At 44.0% G+C, this 15589-nt stretch overlaps 1 protein-coding gene across 2 annotated transcripts in view; it reads left to right on the top strand.

The window, feature by feature from the left end:
* The window catches only part of LOC145348008 (ras GTPase-activating protein-binding protein 2-like), a 30613-nt gene extending 23545 nt beyond the window's left edge, over window positions 1-7068 (top strand). For both annotated transcript variants that reach the window (XM_080196108.1, XM_080196099.1), the window contains 3 exons: window positions 1078-1203; window positions 3106-3224; window positions 4015-7068. In XM_080196108.1, the coding sequence (XP_080052234.1) occupies window positions 1078-1203; window positions 3106-3224; window positions 4015-4287 (518 nt within the window). In that variant the 3' untranslated portion in view covers window positions 4288-7068. The remainder of the gene's footprint in view (window positions 1-1077; window positions 1204-3105; window positions 3225-4014) is intronic.
* Window positions 7069-15589: the final 8521 nt, after the last annotated feature.

Genomic DNA, 15589 nt, shown 5'->3' with positions numbered 1-15589 from the left:
GGAAAAATGTGAAGTGGAGCAGATAGCTGATGGAGCCTGAGTGGATGAGTTAGCCGCCTTCCTCATTTGCATTTAGGTTCAGTGCCAACAGATGTGAAGGGCGGTTGGCTCTGTCTCCCAAGCTGCATGTGGCATGAAGTTGACATTCTCAATGCGGTACCATGGCAGCTTAAAAGCATCTTATTTTGGCATCAAGTTGGCAATCTTGTTCAAGTGAGAGAGTCTACAAGATAGTGTTAACACTGGTGCTGTTTGATGGTGTGGCTCTTTATCTGTCCAGAGGATGCTTGACATTGAGATTAGGGTATTGATATAATAAATGTTACCTTCCACAATGCTAACATTGTATATCAGGAACAGGCAACAATTCAGAGCAAACTATAGCTGAGATGTTGGGGATCTTAAAATGTAAGGGAACACAGTTGGGTGATGGGCTGGTACAAATTGGTACAGGGCTTGATAATCACAGCAGCTTTGCTCTGGACAAAAGTTAAGAGGGTGGAGAATACGAGGCCAGTCAAAAGAGGATGGAGTGCTCCAGTCCAGAGGTGAGACAGCATCAGCAAGGGACATGGCAGCAAATGGAGGGAGGTTAGGAGAGGCAGTGGGTGATGGAGGAAATTTGGAGTTAGAGAGGATTGCAGTATGTGAAATAGTCACCAGGAATCGCCATTGAGTTAGTAATGAGGGGATGACAGTGGCGTATTTAGCCACAAAAACTCAGTGACTTACCTGAGACTGCATGTTAGACAATGAGAATGGCAGCATGGAGATTGGGGGTGCTGGGGTACAGGGGTTGGTGGGGTGGTAGAGATGTGTGTCATTGGCATACATCCGGAAGTTGAGCTGTTGTCAGTGATTGGCATTGCCAAGCTGCAGCATAGACACAGGGATGAAGAGTGAGACTCCTGTGGTGCCAACACAGCGCGGGAAGAGAAACTTCAACTACAACTGAATAGGCAAGTGTGATAACTCATGAGCAATAAAGTACTGTATCCCCTTTTTGAATGTGATCATTAGTTATTTGTACAGGTATGGATGACATGTTTAAAACAGGAATGTTATTGTGTATTGCAGGTCGAGATATTGAATCAAATGAGATTGAGAACCGAAGAATTATCCGTTACCCAGATAGTCACCAGCTCTTTGTTGGCAACTTGCCCCATGACATTGATGAAAATGAACTGAAAGACTTCTTCATGAGTGAGCAAGGATCATTATAGTCCAATTTAAAATGTCTGAGTAGTCCTTTACAGAACGTGGATAGATTAATCTAGCAGACACAGTGAAACCCCAATTTTACACGCCCCAATTTAGCGCGAATTTGGATATAACACGATGAATTGTTGGGCCCTGTTTTGCTCTTTCCGGGGAACTGAAAAGCTCTTGGTTACTGCAATCTATTTCTAAGGTGAAATAATTTGCCTTGGAAAGAAATTGTGGACAGAAAACACTTGCTTCCCCCCTCCTCCCTGCCCAGTTCAGATAAAAGGGGTTCTCACTTAGAAAAAATCAACATTAGACAGTTGTTCAAAAGAGGAAATACTTCACAGTTAATGGACCCTGAAAGTGTTTGTGTAAACATCCCCACTGCCTGTTTTAAACTAGCCTGGACCTGCCAATCAAAGAGTTTGTAATGAAGCGTGTAGTGATTGTATAAACAACCAGAGCTCTGACGGACGCCGAGATCATCCGTAACATAACTATAGCACCCCGATTTGGGCGACCCAGCTTTTCGCGCGATAACATTTTATGGACCCCAACAACCGCGTTATAACGGGGCCACACTGTACTAACCTGCAAATCTCAATATTTAATCGAGCAGCAGTTTGCTGCAGCTTTACATTTATACATGTTTGAGGTCTGGTGTTGTGTGTGACCTCTTGTGCATCATAATCCCAGCTTCTGAGCTCTCCAAATCTCACAGGTGACTTCTGAATCAGTGTGGGGCCTGCTGCTACATTATTCATTTGGGGTGAAAAGGGGAAAGAAACCAAATCAATATTGTGGATCAATCAGCCCGACCACATCATATTTCTGACTGTCCATCAGATAAATTGAAAGCAAAAGTAGTAAAGGCTCACTGCTACATGGGAAGAGAATATTTAACCAGGTTATCTTGTCCATAGCCTCCTGAGTTCATTTGCTTCAGTTGTTCCACGTTCTTGTCTTTTATCTGTCCCCATTCCAAGGGTTGGCCGCACTATGAACAATTTTTCTCCACTGATTTCTATTTCCCACTGCCCTCACTGAGAGAGGCCAGTTCATGTTCTGATCTTATCCGTCCATCCATGCCATCTTGGGTCTTTGTGCACATTCTGCAGCTCTGTCACCTCACATTGCACCTGTTTCCAAACACTCCCCTCCTGTTTGCATCACATGTCCAAAACATGTCAGCTTCCTGGTTAATACTGCCTCAAGTAGATTCCTCTTAACACCAGCTTTGTGAATGTTTGGCTGTCCATAGCACACGTAACATCCGCCTGGGACCTTTCATTTGTAGTGCTGTTATTCGAGCTTTGTTACTCTTTATGATGGTCCGGTTTTCACAGCCACACATTGTTCTGGCCACACAGAGTTCCAGAAGCTGAATTTTCACTGTGATTGAGATTCTGTGTCTATTCCATGCTGTTATAAGTGATTCACAACACCGTTAATCTAAATAAAGTTAAAGTTTATTTATTAATCGCAAGTGAGGCTTACATTAACACTGCAATGAAGTTACTGTGAAATTCCCCTATTCACCACACTCCGGCACCTGTTCAGGTCAATGCACCTAACCAGCACATCTTTCAGACTGTGGGAGGAAACTGGAGCACCCAGAGAAAACCCACACAGACACAGGCAGAACATGTAAACTCCACACACACAGTGACCCAAGCCGGGTCTCTAACACTGTGAAATAGCAGTGCTAACCACTGTGCTACTGTGCCACCTCGCCAAAGTTTCTTAGTCTTTGCATCACCTGCGATGAGTGACCCACGATAATGTAAGAACCAGCTGCATGGTAATCTCTGTTCTTCAGTCTGCTAAAGTCTCTTTTATTGTTAGCCTTGTTGTTGCATTTGAAAGTTTAAATTTGTGTTTTCTCTTTGCACTGCCTAGGTTTTGGCAATGTGGTTGAGCTCCGTATTAACACAAAGAGCAGTGGGGGGAAGCTGCCCAATTTTGGATTTGTGGTGTTTGATGATCCAGATCCTGTCCAAAGAATCTTGAGTGCCAAGGTAACATCTGAACTAACAAAATTGCATTTCTGTAGTGCCTTTCGCAATCTCGGGACATCCCTGCACGCTTCAGAGCCACTGAAATGCCTTTGAAGTGCAGTTGCTTTTGCAACATAGCAAATGCTGCATCCATATCACACACAGCAAGATCCCATAAACAACAGTAACTGTAAATTAGCTGGGGGTTCTCATCCAATCGTGCCTGCTGGAAAAAGCAGCTATTTGGTCTTCAGCCAAGAAAAGGGACTGTCCTTTCCTACACAGCTCATACAATCAGGTTAAACAGGAAGACATATGCTAATATCACAGCCTCAGGAGTACAAAATAATTTACACCCGGTGAAGTACTTTGGAAATGGAATTGCTGTTGAATTGTAGGAAGCTGGCAGCCACTTTGTGCACAGTAAGATCCCACAAACAGTTAAATGCACATCATGTGGCCAGTGCAGTGGTTTAAGGTTAAATAATGACCTGGGGAGAAAACTCCCGTTCCACAGATAGTGTTGTAGAGCCTTTTGCATCTACCTAAGAGAATACACACAGCCCGAATTTAATATCTCAGCTGAATTGTGGCACCTCTGACAGCGCAGTTCTCTTTCAGTACTGCATTTGAGGTTTCAGCCTCTTTTAAGGGTTAAAGTCTGGAGTGGGGAATTGAGCCAGTGAGCTATGACCCACTGAACTGACCTGTACCCGAAACGATGCAGACATCAGAAAAATGTAGTTTTTTTTATGAAGTTGTGTGGAGTTTTCATCTAGCTGCCCACTAAACCTGAAATCTGTGTCCACAGCCCGTCATGTTCCGAGGCGAGGTCCGCTTAAATGTGGAAGAAAAGAAAACGCGAGCAGTCCGTGAAGGAGAGCGCAGGGGCGGAGATGACCGCAGGGACAATCGCCGCAGTGACAGAGGCTCTGGTCCACGGGGCATGCTTGGCGGTGGGATGATGCGGGACCGCGATTCCCGGGGACCTCCGCCCAGAGGTGGCATGGCACAGAAGCTGGGTCCTGGACCCGGGAGAGGTGGATTGCCCAGTGAAGGCCGGTTTGCTGGACCCCGTCGTTAAGAGCCACCGCTCCTGATAACTCGCTGGTGACACCACACTCTTCATTTTCTCTTCTTTCTTTGCGTTATTGTTAATTTTGGCTTTGGAATGTGACACAGCCTGTTTTTCATCTCTCTGTGAAAACAAGCCTTCTTTTTACCAGTTACATCAAAGTGATCATTTTCCCTATTTTTGGAACAGGATTTAAGCAAAAAAAAACATGGTGTAAGGACCTGGAAAAAAAACCAAACAGATGGCTTTGATTTAATTGGAACCCTTCTTAAAGGTCTGAAGATTCACCCATTTCGAAACAAAAACACAACCTCGGGTCTTTGGTGCAACTTGGCTGCTTTATTTTATAAATGTGTCAAGTTTCTGCTCAGTTCTATTGAGGCAATCAAATCGGTGCAATTTGAGAAGCTTGCCTTGATATTTTTCTTTTTAGAAATACTAGGCTCAAGAACTTGCGTTCATGCACTCATCATAATGCACTAATGGGTACTCTTTAAAGCGTCATTCGCCATGGCAACTGCAGGAGGAGACGGGTGAAAATCCAGCCACTGTCCACTATGACAAGGGAAGGATGACTGACCAGATGTGGGCTCTGAATCTTATATTTGCTGCGGCCGACACATTTTCCCACATCTGTAAACCGTAATGGACAATGTTTGAAACAGTTTCAGATGGAGATGGATTTTTTTTCTTGAACTAAAAATTGAAATACAAAAGCAATTGTGAACTCATTAACAGCCCTGAACTCGCGTTTGGTGGCATGTCTGCTAGTTTTTCTATCTACCCCACTGCAATACAGGGATGCCTCGCTGCTTGACACCAGTTTTTCTTTCCCTTGACCTGTGCAGTTATGAATGTGCAGCGAAAAATCATAGCTAAACTTTACTGTTTTAGTTCTTTCAACGTGTAAAGAGCATGATGGTGCCTTCTATTGATACGTCATTCCAGTCTCACTGGCAACTCTTCTACGGATTGTACTAACTGCTGTGTTGTACAAAGCCAAACAGCTGTAAAACCTTACGGAATCACTAGTGTGTTGACAAAATGCAAAGATGTGAAAAGCTGCAGCATCCTTGCTTGGGGGGTGGGGGGGTGGGAGTTGGGGGGCCAGGGAGAATTTAAAAAAAAAATTGAAAAAAGAAGAAAATTGCACAATCCAGTCATCTATTCCAAGCTACGTGTTTTTTTTGTACCATTCCTGCAACCTGATGGTTGTTTCTGCATGTTTGTGTTTTGACATTGGAAAATTAGGTATTTAAAATCCAAACCCATTACTGTTACCTTGATGAAAAATATGCAAAGAGTATGGTCGTGCATATAACGGTTATTTAAAGATGTGTTGCTGATCTGTACGATTTTGACCCGGTCTATATATATATACATATATACATATATAGTATAACCTCGAGGGAAAGCTACATTATGCAAAGGTTCAAACTGATTACTGCGTGTTCTTTCTGGGGAAAAAAAACAAAATGGAAGAAACAGCAGTGCGGTCAACATAAAGGATTCTGCAGCTTTCAATCCAGGAACAGCAGCTTCTTGTGCTCCATTTGTGCCAATGTTTGGCTTCACCTGAACGACAGCTTGAGAAGAAGGAGCATGAGATGTGTGGGGATAACCCGTGCGAGCTTGGTACAGGTGAAAGCTGTTTGTTGTAATGAGTGATGTCATTAAGTCACAGCTTCTAGCAGCAATGCACATTTATCAGTGGCGCAGTGATTTGTTTACATGCACAGCTTTAAGGCTGTCCTTTGTTGACTGTTCAGCAAAACTGGCAGACACATGGCAAAGTTTACTTGTTTCTAGGTGTTGATGGAAAGGAAAAAACGTGTCTGTTGGTTTTGATTTTTGTTTGAAAATTTCTGAGGTCTTCCTTGTTTTGATGGTAGTCTTGCACTATTTCTCAAATTCTGGGATACATTAGTAGTTTTTGTGTTTCCAATCTTGTTTAAACTTATTCCCAACTGATACCTACTTCAGATTTGTCAATGTGGCCTGGAAATATTGTACTTGAAGTTTCCATTGGGCAAGGAAGGGTTACTGTCTCTTTTCTTCCACGACCCCCCCCCCCCCCACCTCAAATCTTACTTGAAACCCTCGCCCTTGGACGCAGAACTTGGTTTCAGTATCGTTTGCACAAGTTCATTGCCAAGCAGTTTACCAGAATTTTACAGATTTCTGCTGTACTAATCGCTACACCTCACCAGCACTGAACTTCATCTTCACTTCAAACCACTCCTGGGAACGGACACTAATCCCAGAAAGTGCTTGCGTACCAGTTTAGTTAACTTGAGAAAAGCAGGTGAGCCACCCTTCAACCCAGCTTGCTTCTCACTCACTAAGTATTGAACAAACGTACAAAACAGAAAAAAAACAAGAATCTGGTAACATCAGAATGTGGTGACTTGTGATTTTTTTCACTGAATTTAATTGTGTGCTCTTGTCCTGTTTCCCCATCCCCTAGAATAGTCAATAATACCCCAAAAGCAAAGTTAGTAGACTTTTCCCACTGAGTGTTATTACTGGGTGGCACTAGATGCTGGTATATATTACTGTACTCAAGCAATATCATTCCATTTTGCCAATGGGATGGACTTTACCACCTTGGCTTCTGTGGGTATTATAGATAATGGTTTTTCATCTTCAAAAGCTGATATGTTTGGCCATCTTCTGCTGTTAGAGCAAGTAGTAGTTACACGTGTTGCAGGTGGCAAATCTTCATTTTTGATTTTCATTTTTTTGAATGTGTTGGACTAAACATACAATAAACTACTGATGTCTGAAGCATTCAAATTGGTCTTCAGTCTTGTCATTCCTGTCTCATGGCTTTAGAATTTACACTTTTCATGTCCTTGAGCATCCAATAATGTGCATTTTTGAACTGTAATCTCTCCTTTCCCCCTTCCTGTAAGTGATATGTTTAATATGATCATCAAGGTTCCACAAGCAGATGAATAGTGGCGGTTGAGGACTTGAATGTTTGGGCCATAAGAACACCACTAGGATGGGGGGAATGGCCATTGGGCTCCTTGACCCTGCTCTACCATTCAATAAGGTCATGGCTGGTCTGATCTTTGCCTCAACTCCACCTTCCCTGCCTGTTCCTCGTTATCCTGGACTCCCTGACGTTGCGGGCCAGCGGACAAGGAAAACTCCTGATTGTTCTAGAAAGGCTGCAAGAACTCCCACATGGCAGACTGGTACAAAAACTAAAATCAGTATGATTCGGGGTGGGCTGGCTGGATGGATACAGAACTGGCTTAGTTATATAAGACAGGATGGGATTTTACAGCCTCACTCGAGCGAGACTGGAAATAACCACCCAAGGTCAACGGAATTTCTGTTGTCCGCTCCTCGCCTGCTGCGTTTCCTTGGTGGGTACGGTGGTAGAGTTTTGGGGAGAGAGTAGTGGTGCAAGGATGTTTTTCAGATTGGAGATCAGTGCTGGGACCTCTGGTGTTTGAAGTATATATAAATGATCTGGAGGAAAGTGTGGCCTGATTAGTAAGTTTGCGGATGAGACAAAGATTGGTGGAATTGCTGTAGTGCCAGGGATTGTCAGAGGATATAACAGGATATAGATAGATTGGAGACTTGGGCAAAGATGGAGTTTAATCCAGACAAATGCAAGGTGATGCATTTTGGAGGATCAAATTTAGGTGTGAATTATACTGTAAATGGCAAAACCCTTCGGAACATTAATGTACAGAGGGATCTGGGTGTGCAGGTCCACAGTTCCCTAAAAGTGTCAGCTCAGATGGACAAGGTGATTAACGTGGCATATGGCATGCTTGCTTTCATCAGCTGGGTCATTGGGCATTGAGTATAAGAGTTGGCAAATCATATATTAAACCTTGGTTAGGCCTCATTTGGAGCATTGCATATAGTTCTGGTCACCACAATATCATAGGATGTGGAAGCTTTGGAGAAAGTGCAAAGAAGGTTCACCAGGATGTTGCCTGGTGTTGGCTATGGGGTGAGGTTGAATAAACCAGGATTGTTTTCACTGGAAGGATGGAGGCTGAGGGGAGACCCGATAGAGGTCTACAAAATTGAGAGGAACACTCCGGATGGATAGTCAGAGACTAGGCAGAGTGGAAGTGTCAATTACAAGAGGGCACAGGTTCAAGGTGAGAGGGGGAAAGTTTAAGGGAGATGTGCAGAGGAAGTTTCTCATGCAGAAAGTAGTAGATGCCTAGAAAGTGCTGCCAGAGGAGGTGGTGGAAGCAGGCACATTAGCAACATTCAAGAGGCATCTGGATGGGTACATGAATAGGGAGGGAATAGAGAGATATGGGCCAAGTAAGGGCAAGTGGTTTTTTTTAGTTAGGGCATCATGATCGGTACAGGCTTGTAGGGCCGAAGGGCCTGCTCCTGCTCTGGACTTTGTTCTCTATATCTTGTGGAATGGTCATGTGGGGTCTTGGACATCACATCCAAAAGGTAGAACCTCCAACAGTGCAGCACCTTCCTGTTACTGCCTGGTAGATACTTAATATCGAGGGTGGGATTTCAGCTGCTGACTCTGGTCTGAGTGCGATCATTGAGCCAAGCTGTTACTTGCATGTTTCTCTTGCGGGACAGCCATAACGGTGTAGATATTTACAGTAAAGTGCTAATAGTCTTTGCACACATGAGTCAGCATTTGAGGTGTTTCCAAAGAGCCTTTGGCATTGCTCCCAGTTTGCTTGCAAACTCGATGCTCACTTTCCGTTTTGCCCTGGCGGGATATAGATTGAATGATTGTTTCACCACCACTCTAGCCAATCTGCAACCTTTGTGTGAGGCTGTTGATGCAGTGATTAGGGAGGGGGTACATTTCTGTGGATATACAATTTGAAAGGCTTCTCTCTAATGGAAAATAAACGATTCTGCCAAAGGATTAATATCAAAATATATGTTTGTTTTCTCTGATCTAGAACTGGCACTCCAGCTGCAGAACTTAAATGCTGGCTTGTCAGTCAGTTTGTTCCTTATCTGTTGCAGTTGAACCTTTAACAAAATAATGTGTCTGGTTTCATAAATGTTGCATTCATATTTGTCAATTGTTTTTGAACATTGCTCTCTCTGGAACATAAGGGTTAATCATTCAGAGGTTTGTGCGTAACAATTAACTCAATTTCTTCTTCTAACTGTCCTTTTTATTGTATTGTTTTTGATAAGATAGTGGTGTTAGAATTATGTACTTAATAAAATTAATTCAAAGTGTACGGATAGCAGCTGGCCAGTGTTGTTGAGCATCGTTCACATATAAAGGCTACTACAGATGAATAAGATTGGAGTGGGCAACCAACATCCAGTTACCCTCAGTGACTCATTTGATGTAATGGAATAGCAGAAGAGTCTTGAGGGACTGAATAGCCTCCACCTGGTTCCTGTGCTCCCACACAATGCAACTTCAAACTGAATCTTGATATTGTCTTCACATCAGTCTCTTCATCAGTGCTTTAAACCTGTTGTGTCTTTCTGAAGCTCGTTTTTCCTAAGTAGAGTAATAAGATGGACCAGCAAGTTAATATTGTCTCTTGAGTATTTGATTGCTGAATTTGTCTTGGATCTTTGCTGCACCTACTTGTGTTTTGGCCCCCATCTCGCACCAGAGGATTTGCATCTTTCACAAGCTGATTCACCTGTATTCCTGGTGAGTTGAGATGCCTAAAGCAAACTCCTTTTGGAAAACTGCTTCCCAGATTCCCGCGATGGGGCAACAGGAAGGCAGCTAATAGTCTGAAATCCTCATTCTAAACCTCCCTCTCCTACCTCTGACGAATCAATCCCAGTCTCTTGGTATGTCCTATCACAGCAGTAGGACAGGTCCACCGGATGTGTTGGCACAGTGCTGTACAGTTCAAAGGCAGTGGAAAGGAGACCATTGTCAAATCCAATATCAACATCCAGGCGGTTACCACTGACCAGAAACTGAACTGGAATAGCCATATACATACAGTGGCTACAAGGATAGGTCAGAGGCTGGGAATCCTGTGGAGAGTAACTCACCTCCTGACACCCTAAAACCTGTCCACCGTCTACAATGCACAATTAGGAGTGTGATGGAATACTCCCCACTTGCCTGGATGGGTGCAGCTCCAACAACACTCCAGAAACTCAACACCATCCAGGACAAAGCAGCCCCACTTGATTGGAACCTCATCCATTAGCTTCAACATTCACTCTCTCCACCATCAACTCACTGTGTGCCACCTACAAGATGCTCGCCAAGGGCTCCGACAGCATCTTCCAAACCCATGACCGCTACCACTTTGAAGGACAAGGGCAGCCAATACCTGGGAAACCCACAGCCCTCCAAATCATGCTCCAACCTGACTTGGAAATATATGGCTGTTCCTTCACTGTTACTGGGTCAAACTCCTGGAACACACTCTCTAACAGCACTGTGGGTGTACCTACATCACAGTGGTTTGAGAAGGCAGCTCACCACCACCATCTCAAGGGGTTACCATGGCTGGAGCCTAGCAGCGATGCATACATTCTGTGAATGAATTTGAAAAAAGTAAGTATATGAATGATTAAAGTTGGTTTTAAGAAGTGTGTTTAGGAGAGGAAGGAGAAGTGGAGGGGTTTTGTTTTGGACTGCTTCAATATCATCACCTCACAAAACTCTCAATCCCAGTTTGACCCCCAGCTTTTATTTGGGGAGAGTGTTCCAGATTTCCACTTGCCCTTTGTGTGAAGGAATACTTCCTGACGTCGCATCTGAATGGCTGATATCAACATTCTGTCTTCTTGTTCAGCTCCCTCCAATCAGAGGAAATAGTTTCTCTCTATCTGCCTTATTAACTCCTCTAATCACCCTGAGTAGATCACCTTTCACCTTGAGAGAATACAAGCCAAGACTGGTTAAAATTGAACCCCGTTGCTCCTGATATTCTGTTTGATCTGTGCTGCACCTCGGGTGTGAAACGGAATTATCCTGATTCTTATTTCTCTATTTGTCCATGTTTATATTTTTTATTTCCATCGGGATTGTGGGACTGCTGGTGAGAGGTGGCTGTTTAATGGGATGTATCATAGCAATGTGAGACAGGAATGGTCATATTTTCCTGTTCCTCATTTTTGAACATTCATACCTGCGTGAGCAAAAACACAAACTTTAGAACACAGACAATATCCCACTCAGCTCTCGTCAAGCTGGCTTTCAGCTTGAAGTGGGGTCACTCCAACATGTTCCACATCTCTGTACATTTCACCTGGAAATGAAGAGAATGCTACAGACTGAGAATTTTACCATGTCACTATTATAGGAGCTAGGAACCCTCTTGAGTAAGAGTTGGGAGCTGAGGTTTTTTTTTTATTCATTCATGGGATATGGATGTCACTGGCTGGGCCAGCATTTATTGCCCATCTCTAGTTGATCTTGAACTGAGTGTCTTGCTAGGCCGTCTCAGAGGGCGGTTGAGAGTCGGCCCCATTGCTGAGGCTCTGGAGTCACACGTGGGCCAGACCGGGTGAGTACGGCAGATTTTCTTCCCTAAATGACATTAGTGACCCAGATGGGTTTTTCCAACAATTGACAATGGTTTCATGGTCATCAGTAAATTCTTAATTCCAGATATTTTTATTGAATTCAAGTTCCACCTTGGTGGGATTTGAACCCTGGTCCCCAGAGCATTACCTTTGACAAAGAGTAATCTGGACTTGAAACGTCAGCTTATTCTCTCCTCACAGATGCTGCCAGACCTGTTGAGATTTTCCAGCATTTTCTCTTTTGGTTCCCAGAGCATTAGTGGAGTTTTGGTATTAATTGTCCAGCGATAATATCACTAAGCCATCGCCTCCCTGATTCTGATTCAGATCCTTCCATGGTCTCGTTTCGCCCTATCTCTGTAACCTTCCTCAGCCCTACAACCCTCCAAGATCTCTTCACTCTCCCAATTCTTGTCCCTCGCGTGTCCTGATTGCCCTGGGCAATCACACCTTTACCTGGTGGAGCCCTAAGCTCTGGAATTCTCTCCCTAAACGTCTCCACCTCTCACTCTCTCTCCTCTTTAACCTACTTATTAAAATCTACCTCTTTGACCAAGCTTTGGTCGCTTATCCTAATATCTCCTCTGGTGGGTCAGTGTCCAACTGAGGCTCCTGTGAAGCACCTGAAGATGCAGGTTGTTGGAGGTGGATTTGTGTATAGTTGGCTGTGGCACTAGGGGAGAAACGAAGATACTGCATTAAGATTTAATTACCACGGTGAAAGTGAGCATCGTTACTTTCCCTCCTGCTTTTAGTTTCTTGCTGTTATTGCATTCCACAATAGTAGATGGTGCTTTGTGATTCTGCCCTGTTGCGAGATTTAACATTTTAAGCAGCAGTTTTAATCTGGAGTGGACGGGGGGGGAGCTGGCTGGATTATCTGGGAGGGGGTATGTGTGTGTGGGGGAATTTTACCAAGAGACGGCAGTATTCTTTCTGGTGAGATTCTCCAGATTCTACCCCACTTTAGCAAAAACAAAACAAAGGGACCTGATTCACACTGTCGGGGGGGGAGAGGTGGGTGGAGGCAAAGTTTAGCTGCACACAGAGACAGGGCGCTCTGCTCAGAATCTGAGTAAATTTCCCCCCACAAGCCCACCACGCTGGTCTCAGGGTCTGCCCCTCCCCACCCCTGATTACAGTTGGCATGTTCTACCCCTGCCCCCAGTCATCGGCCCACTCGTAACCCCCCACCCCAACAGCCAGCAGCCACCTCCAACAACCCCCACCCCCACAGCCATTACCAGAATCTCCAGCTCCTCCATCCACTCCTGGCTAACACCACAACTAAATGAATTCCGCCCCCACCCCCTTCCATGAGGCTCCCATTGGGACCTGCCACTTGGCACAAGTTGGCATGGGCATGGTGCCAAGGGGTATTGCCATAGCACTGCCAGGCCTTGTCCCTCCCCCCCCACCATGGGCTATACTTAGTTTTATGCCCCCAGGGAGACATCCACAACAGCTTCACATCACGTTGGTGCACTGTCACCATACAACAGGATGCCAATATCTGCTGAGGGGGCAGATTAGGGCAGTATGGTGGCATTGTGGTTAGCACTGCTGCCTCACAGTGCCAGGGACCCAGGTTCAATTCCCAGCTTGGGTTCACTGTCTGTGTGGAGTTTGCACGTACTCCCCATGTCTGCGTGGGTTTCCTCCGGGTGCTCCGGTTTCCTCCCACAGTCCGAAAGACGTGCTTGTTAGGTGCATTGGCCGTGCTAAGTACTATCTCAGTGTACCCGAACAGGCACTGGAGTGTGGGGACTAGGGGATTTTCACAGTGACTTCATTGCAGTGTTAATGTAAGCCTACTTGTGGCATTAATAAATAAACTTTAACAGGATCAATTATATTTAAATCTATTCAAATCTAAGTAAACAGAGTTCACACCCATCCTTGGGTTGGGGGTCAATATCACCCCCTGTGTGAGTGAGGGAGGGAAGGTGAGGTGCAGTGAGATAGTGTCACCAATCTTCCTGGATTATTCTGGGTTTATAAATGGATTTAAAGAGAATTTGGAGAAACCAGTTTGAAGGAATTTAAAAATATCTGCTTCCATATAACATTGAATTCATCTTAAAACTTTCCTGTTGATTACAGGCCTTTCTTGTCTCACTGTTATTTTCTTATCTGACCTACAAAAACTTAGTGAGAAGTCTCACAACACCAGGTTAAAGTCCAACAGGTTTATTTGGTTGCAAACGCCCTTTCATCAGGTGAGTGGGAGTTCTGTTCACAAACAGGGCATATATAGATACAATCTCAATTTACAAAATACTGGTTGGAATGTGAGTCTTTACAGGAACTCAAGTCTTAAATGTGAGCGGAGTATAATTAAGCCTTTGAAACACAACAGCGCAGAGTCGCAGAGCAGAGACTGATAGCCAAGTTCCGCACACATGAGGACAGTCTCAACAGGGATCTTGGGTTCATGTCGCACTATCTGTAACCCCCACAACTTGCCTGAACTTGCAACATCTCACTAACTGTCCTGGCTGGAGACAATACACATCTTTTTAACCTGTGCTTAACCCTCTCTCCACTCACATTGTCTGTACCTTTAAGACTTGATTACCTGTAAAGACTCGCATTCTAAACATTATCTTGTAAATTGAGTTTGTATCTATATACGCCCTGTTTGTGAATACAAGTCCTCATTTACCTGATGAAGGAGCTTGAGACTCCAAAAGCTTGCGCTGCCAAATAAACCTGTTGGACTTTAACCTCGTGTTGTGAGACTTCTTGCTGTGCTTACCCCAGTCCAACACCAGCATCTCCACATCATTATAAAAAGTTAGTCAGCTGGTAATATTGGTGGATTACAATTAAGCTGTCAGTTTTGAAAGGCCACTGTTACTTTCATTCCCCCAATTAAAATAGTAACAGGAACGGTGTTTTGGTATTTGAACTACAGCCAGTAAAGCCATTACTCACTGGAAAGTCTACAGTATTATTTATTTGCTGGTTTGCTATATAGCTTGTATATCTGATTAGTTTTAGAGAAATGCATAGATGATACGAGTTCTAGCACTCCCATAGGCTTATTTACAGTATTTTAAAATACTGTAACTCAATAATCACAGGATTTCTAGACACATGTTCTCAGCCCAGATCCCGGAACCTTCTGTAGAGTGTCAGTTACTTAGCTCTATCACTCCAGTAGCAGGTGTAAGCAGAGTGATTAAACCATTGAACACTACAAACAAGTGTGTTTGGAGACTGGAGGCAGACATAAGGATGGTCCCAGCCCTGTCTGTATAATCAATAACACTCACCTGAGGAAGGAGCAGCGCTCCAAAAGCTCGTGATCCCAAATAAACTGTTGGACTTCAACCTGATGTTGTGAAACTTCTTACTGCAAGTCACTAAAATTGTGTAAGTGGGGAGGAATACAGGGGAAAATTTGCTTGGAAAGATTCTACTTTGAGCTCTCTGAGAGTGAGAACCTGGAGAGTGGTAGAGTGATAATATCACTGGACTAATAATCCAGAAGCTCTGGCAGTGTAGGTTCAAATCTCACCAGAGCAGCTGGGGAAATTTAAATTCAATTAATTAATATTTTTCAAATTGAAAGCTAGACTGAATAATGAAACTGCCGCTGCTTGTTGTAGACTCAATTTGGTTCACAAATGTCTTTTAGGGAAGGAAATCTGCCTGGTGTGACTTAAATCGATTCCCAATCCACAACAATGTGCTTAATTCTTAACCGTCGTCTGAAATCACCTATCCACTCGGTCCAAGGGCAGGTAGGGATGGGATGTAAATAGATAGTCCAAGTGAGTGGGCGAGGGTCTGGCAGATGGAGTACAATGTTGGTAAA

Source organism: Carcharhinus amblyrhynchos, chromosome 1 (genome assembly GCF_965287045.1).
Source record: "Carcharhinus amblyrhynchos chromosome 1, sCarAmb.v2.hapA, whole genome shotgun sequence".
NCBI lineage: Eukaryota > Metazoa > Chordata > Chondrichthyes > Carcharhiniformes > Carcharhinidae > Carcharhinus > Carcharhinus amblyrhynchos.
This window is presented reverse-complemented; position numbering and strand designations above follow the sequence as displayed.